Source organism: Arachis hypogaea, chromosome 2, assembly GCF_003086295.3.
Source record: "Arachis hypogaea cultivar Tifrunner chromosome 2, arahy.Tifrunner.gnm2.J5K5, whole genome shotgun sequence".
Taxonomy (NCBI): Eukaryota; Viridiplantae; Streptophyta; class Magnoliopsida; order Fabales; family Fabaceae; genus Arachis; species Arachis hypogaea.
This window is the reverse complement of record NC_092037.1, coordinates 10,040,682-10,050,811: the sequence shown is the minus strand read 5'-3', so window position 1 is coordinate 10,050,811 and position 10,130 is coordinate 10,040,682. Positions and strand designations below refer to the sequence as shown.

Sequence of the window (10,130 nt, the reverse complement as noted above, 5' to 3'; positions counted from 1 at the left end):
TAATTGGGAAGGCTCATACAGAGTAAGGGAAGTCATCAAAAAGGGCGCCAACAAGTTAGAGAGGTTGGATGGAAGCGACATCCCGAGGACATGAAACGTAGAGAACCTAAGAAGGTTTTACTCTTGAGAAACAACACCCCAACTTAGTGGTCCTTTCTTCCCATACTTTGTTTTTTTTTTAATTGTTCTTATTCAGAATATATTGTCCTCTTTACCTTTTCTTTTTAACTATCATCTTGTTAAAGTATCTGAGCATGTGTATACTCTTACATATTTACCGAAAGGTTTTTCTCAAGTTTTCAATTTAAAAGGTGTCATTCTACCTACCTCTGACGTGAGGACACGACAAGAGGCTTTAGCAGGCCGGCCCTACTGTTAACTTACGCCATGGCTGGTACAGTTACCACCATTCTAATGGCAACCCAGGACTATTCACCCCAGAAGCCAAAGCAACTACAACCAACAAGTGGTCGGCGCTATGCGGCTCATGATTTAATGATCCAAGCAAGGAAACGAGTAAAATAACCATTCCATGAATGAAAACGGCTTAAAGCAAAAAGACACCACATCGGCCCAACATACAATCGTCTATACAATCAGGCATTACAAAACAAGTCGCAAAAATATGTTCAAAGTATCCAAAATACAAAACAAAATGCCATACCGGCCCGATTAAAACAGATGTACAAGGTAACATAAAAAATAGGATACAAAGAAAAAGCAAAAACAAGGAAAAGACTTCATGGCTTTGGGATGTCCACGATCTTTCCATCTTGGACCATCTTGAAAGCCCCAACCTGGGAAGTATAAAGATCAGGAGCTAGGACAGCAACTTGGGCCTTAATCCCATCCTCAGTGGCTTTAACGACCTTCCGGGCATCCCTCACAAGATCTTTGTTTTTCTTCTTCAGGATGGTAGCCTCTTGCTGGGCAGCCTTGGCTGACCTTGTGGCCTTGGTAAGCTTCCCCTTCAGTTCTTTAACCTTAGCCTCGGTAGAGGCAGCCTGCCCTCATGCAGTGTTCAAGTCCTTAGAAAGGGAGAGATTGTGCTCCACCAACCTGTTAATCTCCGTAGCATCCTCCTTCGCCTTCTTCTCTTTCTCATCAAGCTGGGTCTTCAGGGACTCTTCCTGAGCCTTCAAGTCGGTAATATCCTTCTGAGAGGCCCGAAGTTTCCCCTCCAAAACTTGATATTGGGTCAGGATGGGCTCCACCTTCCTGGTGATATCTGCGGCCCAAAGGAGATTGCCGTAAGTCCACCTCGCCTGGGCATCAAGGTCCTCCTCTCGGAAGAACTCCTCTGTACTCGAAAGAAGCTGGGAGTTGATAAAGTTCTTGGCATTGAAGTTCTTTTCCATAACAGTCAGAGTCTTGCCGATAGGTCCCTTTTGCTTTTTGGGGTTGATCACGAAGATCAGGTCACAGTCGTCCTGAAGCCCCCCTTCCTCTTCATGAACCGTGTCATCGGCGGCATGGTCCACCGGGGGGTTCTCAGAAGGGGTGTTGGCGGAGTGCTGTGACTCTCCCTGGTCCCCAAGTATGGCCTAACCACTTTTCTCTCTGACGACAACGCTAGGACCCCCTGAGTGGGTCGCCGAGGAGTCGTTATCACTGTCACCAGCAGAAAGGAAGTGGGACATCAACTCCACCATATTAGTCCTTCCATCAGCCATGAAAATTGCAGAGGATAAAACACAAGTAAAGAAGTTAGGAAATTAGGAATTCAAAACGAAGGAAAGATTAACCAAGGAAATGGAAGAAAAATAGCTTACCGACGTGGGCTCGACTAATATCCCGATCCCCCATCACCATATGAGGGTTAATATTTCTAGTGCCAAAAATTGCCAACAAGATGTCGGCTATTCGACGGTCATCTTCACTCAACCCCTCATAAGTCACCTCATAAATCAGAGCCAGCCCCAAAGCTCCAGTAGGTCGAGATTCGTCTTTCCGCTTCCAGGGTCAGCCAGAAGGGATGATGGCCCTAAACCGGCCTAACTTTAGAGAAAGTGCTTTTAAAGCTGTGAAAGGAGTCCTCGAAACGTCCGAAGATCCTGCGGCCCTGAACGGCTCGAAAAGACATATATCCCTTCTTCGTCTTTCCCTCCTGAGAGGGATTTGTTAGTAAGAAAAGATAGAAGAACACGTTGACAGAGGCCGGGAGCTCCAAATACTCGCTCACCATCTCAAACAGCAAATGGCGTCCCAGCTATTCGGGTGAAGCTGAGATGGAGCAACGTCGTAGCGGTTTAATAAAGACATGACGAACGGCAAAAAGGGAAGTTGAACGCCCAGCGAGGTGAACATAGGCTTGTACACCCACATCCAGTCGGCCACTTGGGGGTCGTCATGTTCTTATGACTGACGCGCTCCCGTTCGCTTGGGATATAAACTTGATAATTCGCTTCTTTCGGCCCCCTTCGCACAAGGACCCAGAGTCACGAAGCGCTTGTAGCTCCTCTGGGGTTATCCGGGAAGTCGTGTCCTTGACATCCGAGGTGACCCAGATGTAGCAATCAATAACGTTTGGTGCCGGCGGTGGCTGAGCCATACCTACAGTGAGGGCACCACTTACGTTAACTCAGGAGATTGGAAATAAGGTGGAAGATGAAAAACTGAAAACTGCATCCTACTACTCCACTATTCTACGTCATTTGCACTAATTTGAAGACTAATCCAAAAAGCAAACTCCTAATGGTATCCCTACGAACTATCTAATCGAAGCTATGTCAATCTATCTAGCATAAATCAAAACAAGGAATGTCATGCATTGATAAAAAAAGCAAGAATGACAGACATAAGAATCAGGGACAAATGCTTACTAGGAGAAATGCTGCAGAATTGGTAAAAGAAAAGCAAATAGAAGGTGCAAATGGGAGGAGTGCAGCGAATCTTGCACCAAATCGTGAACAGAGACGGAGATAAGGAGAGGGTACAGAGTGGCAAAAAGAAATTAGTAAGGGAGGAATGTAGGAGATAAAAACAAAGGAATAAAGAATGATAATCGTCAGGAGGAGTGCGAAAAGGCAGAGGCACAATGGCCAAACTCCTGGCTTTCAAATCCGTCATAAAGAGCATTAAATGCTCTCAGCACAGAAACCCAAACGACATCTCAAGACACGAGGTGTCCCACTCACGCACGTAGAAGATGCGAACCCAGCCAGCGGGCTCCCAATCTTGAAAAGATTCGACCAAGGCAAGCGCAAGTAGCTCAAATGCGCCAATCACGAGTTTTTGGTCTCACGGTCGACACGTTGGGGGCACTGTTCCGACCCAGTCCATTTGGCGTCTGGGTCCAACCATAGATCACCGACCTATCAGCTCAGCCTGCTCTACATGCAGGGCGACCCACATAATGCCTTTCATTCCCTAGGGAACCTGGACAACTAGCGGAAGCTTTTAGAAGGATGGTCGTGACCACAAAGGGCCCACCCGAGTACATGGTATAAAAGGCAAGGGACCTACCCCTTTCCCTAGGTACATCTCCCTTTCTGACCCTAATTAACCGCTTCCTGGTACGGACACTGACTTTGGCATCGGAGTGTCCTTGCTGGTAGTCCAACCTACTGTCCAACCAACGTTGCAGCCAAGCTCCGCCCTCCAACTCGTGCTCAGGTCCCGACTCCTCTTCGTACCTGCTCAGACACCACTTCAACCCAATCCGTGAAGAACCCTTGCTAACGAACATTTTTCAAAAATTAATTTTATATTTATAAATACATACGTTTATAGTGTAAACGAGATAAATCAATGTGATATACATTGATAAATACACTACAAATTATTTATTTTGATAATTAAAATAATTAAATTATTTATTAAAAAAAATCCTGTTTTGATAGAGTATTGTTACGATTCAACTAATATTAGACTACTTAATTTGTTTGTTAACACATTAAAGTTTGTTAGGAATGTATAAATAGGAATATTGAGTCACATTGTATTGAGTACAAGAAATTAATAAATTAATATTAAACTTGGTTCAATTTTGAATTTTTTCTTCCCAACTCAAAGAGGGACTAACATAATAGTACAATTTATTTTAGAGTAAAAAACTCAAATAAGTCGAGGAGAGCAAAATTTTACACAAATCCACTAAACTAAAATCTGCTTCGTGAATCTACCAATGCACATTTATATGTAATTCGAACCAACCTAATTCGAACTCCATTTTTACATAATTTGAACCAGCTTGGTTCGAATTATACACAAACACACGCACACACTAATTCGAACCAGTTGGGTTCGAATTATACACTTATAAAAAAAATTAATAATTTAAAAATTAAAAAATATATATTTTATTTTATACATTAAAAAAAAACTAACAAAATATTTAATTACGAGACTTCTTTAAAATAATAATGAGCTATCAATTCGAATTCCATACAATACTCTTTTGTTTATTTTTAATAGCTCATGAATATTTTTTAATAAATTTTTATAATAAATTTATTTAAATTATACTACAAAAAATATTTGATCCTATGCAAAACAATTTTAAAAAATGGCTTAAAAAATGTTAGGAGTACTATAAAAATTTGTAATATCCTAATGACTTAGGACATTAAAGAAATACTCTACATAGTCAATAATAATTTAGAAATTAAAGAAAAAATATTTTTATCATATATTTACTTAAATCACTAGAATATTACAAACTTTATAATACTCATAACATCTTTTAAGCCATTTTTTTAAAATTATTTTGTATAGAATAAAATATTTTTTAAATTGTTTTACATGGAATAAAATATTTTCTTTCATTTCTAAATTTATTATTGACTATGTAGAGTATTTTATTTAAAATTTGAGTACATGCATGTATTTACCTTAAGTTATTAGAACGTTATAAATTTTTATAGTACTCCTAACATTTTTTAAGCAATTTTTTTAAATTATTTTGCATAGGATCAAATATTTTTTGTAGTATAATTTAAATAAATTTATTAAAAAAATGTATTAAAAAAATATTCATGAGCTATTAAAAATGGACAAAAGATTATTGTATGGAATTTGAATTGATAGCTTATTAATATTTTAAAGAAGTCTCGTAATTAAATATTTTGTTAGCTTTTTTTTAATGTATAAAATAAAATATATATTTTTTAATTTTTAAATTATTAATTTTTTTAATAAGTGTATAATTCGAACCAAGCTGGTTCGAATTAGTGTGTGTGTGTTTGTGTACTGGTTCGAATTATGTAGAAATGGAGTTCGAATCAGACTGGTTCGAACTACATATAAATGTGCATTAATGAATTCACGAAACAGATTTTGGTTTGGCGGATTTGTGTAAAATTTTGCTCCCCTTGATTTATTATTGTGATTTGCCCTTTATTTTATCATCTTAATTAAATATTTGAACTTTAAATAGAACATTGTTAATTCTAACTTTATACGTTGTTTAGTACTGCTAATAAAATTTAACATCTTTGAACATTCAATTTATGCACCCAAATCTTACATGGTTTAGACACCAAAAAAATCTTACATGGTTTTGAAGATTGGTGTTCGATAAAACTCTTCAATAAAATATGAATTTGCTTCTACAATCATAATAATACAATTTATTTGTTATTTTATTTAATCAGAACATAGTTCCCATGAAGCATTTGATATGACCAATTCAACAATTCTGATTACTTTTTCTGGTATACAAGAACACCCAAAATAAATTGAAAATGGTTCTCTTCAAATCTTCATTCTTCAACTACTTCGCTTCTTGCTGCTTCCTCTTGATTCATCATCTTACTCCGCGCTTCAACTATATGGTCTATTCATCATCTTGGTCTATATATTGTTTTCAATAATAGTACACTTTAAGATATTACTATTATGCTTTTCTGCATCTTTTTCTAATAACAATTATCTATTCAACAAAATAATAGCCTTAGAGAATTGTGGAATGCAGCTCAATCTATTAGCTTGTTCCCCCTAACAAACCCGATCTCACTTCATTCTTTTTTTGTTGTGCAGCTCCTGGCGAACTAGAATCCAAATTGCGATTGACGTAGCTAATGCATTGGTACATATGATTGATTAGTTTAATATCAAGCTTTAATATCTTGGTATTTTTATTGTTGAATCACACTTTGCCTTTGCATCGTCACATGCAGGAGTACCTTCATTTATATTGTGATCCTCCTTTATGCCATAGAGACATTAAGTCTAGGAACACTTTGCTGGATGAAAATTTTGTTGCTAAGGTGGGATAACTATTCATCCTCTTTTTTCAGAACTGCACAAATTTTATGATGCAGTAATATTTAGATAGTCATAGACACCTTTTAAGCGTTAATTGATTCTTTTTTTTTTCCTGTGACACATCGTTTCACCTTGCACAGGCATAAAAAAATGGTTCGATATGCTTTGAACCTCTAAACACTGAAATCCGAGGAACTCCAGGTATAAAATTCTTCTGACCTTTCTTCCTCATCTTTCATTTACATGCTTTAGAAGATGGCTGTATGTCCCTGAAATTCAATATTTTCCCCACTGATGTCATGCATTCCAGGTTATATGGATCCAGAATATGTTGTTACTCAAGAGCTCACCGAGGAAAAATCATCAGGGCTCTTCATCATGTTGACAGGAATTTCTCATTTTTACTTCACACTAACTTCAAATGTTTCGATTTGTTAGTTCCAAGGGTCCATGTATAAAATCTTTGGAGATGAGGAATATAGTACTTTCAAGGTTACCATAAATATATGATGCTTGTTAATTCTTTCTTTGATGACCAGTTGTGAATCTTATAATTTATGATAGAATTCAATCTACAACTTGAAAAATAAACTACTTGAATCATGCTTCGAATTCTAAGTTGATAATGAGAATGATAGGAAAAGGGAAGTACAGAAGATACTACTTTACATTTCTTCCAAGTAGCTGGTAGGTTGCAGAGGCAAGAACTAAAGACAAGGAAACTTTAATACAGATTCAAAATACATGCGGGACAGTGACAATAAAAAATACACACATGTTCCCAGCGTATCATCTTTACTATATAGAAGGAAAATAAATAAAACTAGAATAAGGATGGGATTGCTTTTCCTTCTTTTTTAAAAATATTTTAAGTTAAAAACACAAGGCAACAATTTGCTTTAGCATTCTAACTCCCCACTGGAGCAAGGAACTTCCTCTTGCTTCCTGGTTCCTCAACCAATACTACAATATCATTGACTTTCTCAAACAAATCCTCCAACTTGTTCACTCCAAGTCTCTGATATTCCAATTGTCTCTTGTACCTTTGTTGGTATATATCCTCAAAACAACCTAGGAATATTCGACACGAGTAGCTGACTAGAATCTCTTGAAGCTCGAACTTGAACTGCTCAAGAGCACGGTCATTGATAGCTGCTCTCCTTTGACTGCCCTTTCCTACACAATTTCTCTCGTCATGTTCTTCCATGACTAGTCTTTCTTCATCTGAGAACTCATCTGAAGAGCCACCACCGGTGACAGTATTCGTATTTTCTTCTGGAAGCCCCTTTCCTTTCTTGTCTTTCTTTGCTAGAGCCAATGGGGGAGCGCTCGGGCCTACCTTGAAGTTTCTGAGATACACAAATTTACGTTGACCTTTCCCTTCCACTGCCACTGTATCACCCATCTTCTTGAAAAGATTGACTAACTTAATTGCTCCATAATCAGATACATAAAGAGTTCTTCCATAAGCTTTCTGATACTCTGTTGGAACTCGAGCCAGAGGCAGGCACCCTCCAGAAAGTTCAAGCAACTTTACCAAGTGGCCTTTGAGAACATTTAAATCGCTAGACATAGGGCCCCAAAGCTGGCCTTCATTATTGTCACTAGAAGGCATAGATATTCCTGAAACATCAATCATCCCAGGTGGAAGGCTGTGTGATCTCATAGTTGTCGGTAAGCCAGCCATGTTCGATGCGGTACAATTGTATTCAGATAGAGATTGTGAAACCATAGAGAAATCCCTTGAGTTATATAATCTCTGTGACATCCCTCTATAAACTATTGCTTCTTCCTCATTTTGTCCCTCGAAGTTGTCATTAATATGGCACCCCATCAAATATCCAGCAACCTCAACTGAACCTCCACGAGGTGGTACTAAAGCCTTTGCCGGGGGAACAAATCCTTCTCCACGAGCAACGCTAGGCCAATCCCAGACAAACTTTCCAGCATTGCATAAAGCAGATGAAACACCCACCCCAGAAGGGATGACAAGAATTATAGTGTATCCCCGTTGTCCAAGAATGTGAAGTGCTCGGGCAAAGTCAACGTCTCCAGATATTAGCATAATAGATGATGGGGGAGGGTTGTCAAGAGCAAATAAAAACATGTCAACCAAGATTGCTTTATCAGCAGCATCTTTTCTCCCATTAGGAACATCAATGAGATTAACACCAGTTCTTAGACATCCCTCTCTAAGTCGCTTAGGGAAAGCGTTGAAGTCACCATAAGCAGAAAATACCATAACAGTTCCTTGAATTACTGGATGCACTTGCAACGCCATCCTTATATTTCCTGCTACGTCTTCAGGGCGGACATCACTTGGAACAGGACAGTTTTCAATGTCCCAAAGAATAGCTACTGAACCATCAGAGGAGCTATGGGGCTGTTGACTTATAGGGGATTGAAGTATGTTACCATTTAATTCAGTGATATCCTTTCCCTTGTGTTCCAAAGATTCAGACAACATTACGGCCATTGGTTTAGTTGGAGTAGCCATCATTTTCAAAGAAAAAGCAATCAGAAGTTCCTGCACAAAATGGAAACAGTGAGATATCATTAAACAGAACAAGTCACCACAAACATCTCAGAACATAGTGATATAAAAGGCCATTGCATAAGCCCCCAAAACAAAATCCCCCATTGCATAAAAGGTTAACAAGGAAATAAAACATGTTTTTTTTTTTGTTGAAATGGTAACACAAAATAGGGGAGGTAGTCCAAGAAACAGTTAACAATCCGAAAATCGTAGAAACTAGTAAGCACTACTGTATCATCAAAGACTTCCTCCCTAACCAAAACCACTAAAGTGAAAAAGCAGAGCTGCGACAGTGCCAAAGCAAGCTGAGGCTGATTGATACATCATAAGAACACAAAGCGAATCAATTGCTGTTAAGGAAGTAAAACTAGATCACTGACAAGTTTCTATAATGATTTCCCACCAACACAGCAACACTCATATCTATGCCATTGTTCAGTTCAAGCATAGACATAATCACGGCATATCAATTAGAACACTGTGACGAAATCAACTCCACATTGAATATCCCAAGTTCCCAACCCTCACAATGAACAACATTATACATAAATTGGATAAGACCTAGATTAACCGTCTCCATTTTCCCACAACAAAAAGACTTTACTTTATGCAACTTCTAAGGTTAAACTTAATCCACACGAAAATCTGTGGAGTCAAATTAAGAAGTTCTACAAATCCAAAAACAAATCAAGAATGAAAAATAACCAAGGTAAGAGAAACATTAATCCTTTTTTTTTTAATTCTGTTCTTGAACAGAAATTGTAATAACCAGCAAGACGAAAAGAATTAAGCTTTGCTGGGTAAAAGAACATAACTGAACAGGCATAAACTATAAGATGTAGGTAGGTAACTAAATAAAATAAAATAAGAAAATAATAAGCGAGAGTACCAATTAAGTAGGAGAATGACCGAGGTGAGTTGAGTAGGAGAATAATTGAATCAGATATGAGGAGGTGAATCCTTGGGATAGTGAAGATCTAATTGAAATCCTGAAACAAATAATTAAATTGAACGATCAAACAAGGAATCCCAATCAATCATGATCATTGTTTTGTCCCAATAAGATGCAAAACCCACCCAAGAAGAAACGGGAGATGAGAAACCTGGTTCGGAGACAGCAAGAAGAGTTGAAAGTGGAAAGAAATTAGGGGTTTGGGTGGGTTTCTTTATATCTTTTTAATTTTATTTTTATTTTTATCTTTATCTTTATTTTTATAATATTAAAAAAATTTAGATTTATATTTATAAATTATATGTTATTATTTATTTAAATTATTATTTTCAAATTTTAAATTATTTATTAAGGTTATTATATTTAGGTTATTATTTTTTAAATTTTAAATTATTTTATTTAAATTATTATTTTTTAAATTTTGTTAATTTTTTT

At 37.3% G+C, this 10,130-nt stretch overlaps 1 protein-coding gene and 1 long non-coding RNA gene across 3 annotated transcripts; one reads left to right on the top strand and one right to left on the bottom strand.

Moving 5' to 3' along the window:
- Positions 1-6,332: 6,332 nt before the first annotated feature.
- LOC140178340 (uncharacterized) lies at positions 6,333-6,739 on the top strand. Its single transcript, XR_011871221.1, has 2 exons — positions 6,333-6,408; positions 6,518-6,739. It is a non-coding gene; the product is annotated as an uncharacterized lncRNA (long non-coding RNA).
- Positions 6,740-6,810: 71 nt separating this feature from the next.
- LOC112737015 (uncharacterized) lies at positions 6,811-9,911 on the bottom strand. Of its 2 annotated transcripts, none has more exons than XM_025786715.3 (3): positions 9,821-9,911; positions 9,633-9,732; positions 6,811-8,734 (listed from the first exon to the last, which is right to left on the bottom strand). In XM_025786715.3, exon 3 carries the CDS (start codon positions 8,705-8,707, stop codon positions 7,115-7,117), a length of 1,593 nt encoding a protein of 530 aa, XP_025642500.1. In that variant the 5' UTR covers positions 8,708-8,734; positions 9,633-9,732; positions 9,821-9,911; the 3' UTR covers positions 6,811-7,114. The 2 variants fall into 2 exon arrangements, with proteins under 2 accessions (XP_025642500.1, XP_025642506.1); XM_025786721.3 differs by having other exon boundaries at positions 9,847-9,887.
- Positions 9,912-10,130: the final 219 nt, after the last annotated feature.

Coding starts and splice junctions, on each gene's coding strand:
- LOC112737015 (XM_025786715.3), bottom strand. CDS start 8,707: ATGATGGCTACTCCAACTAAACCAATGGCCGTAATGTTGTCTGAATCT.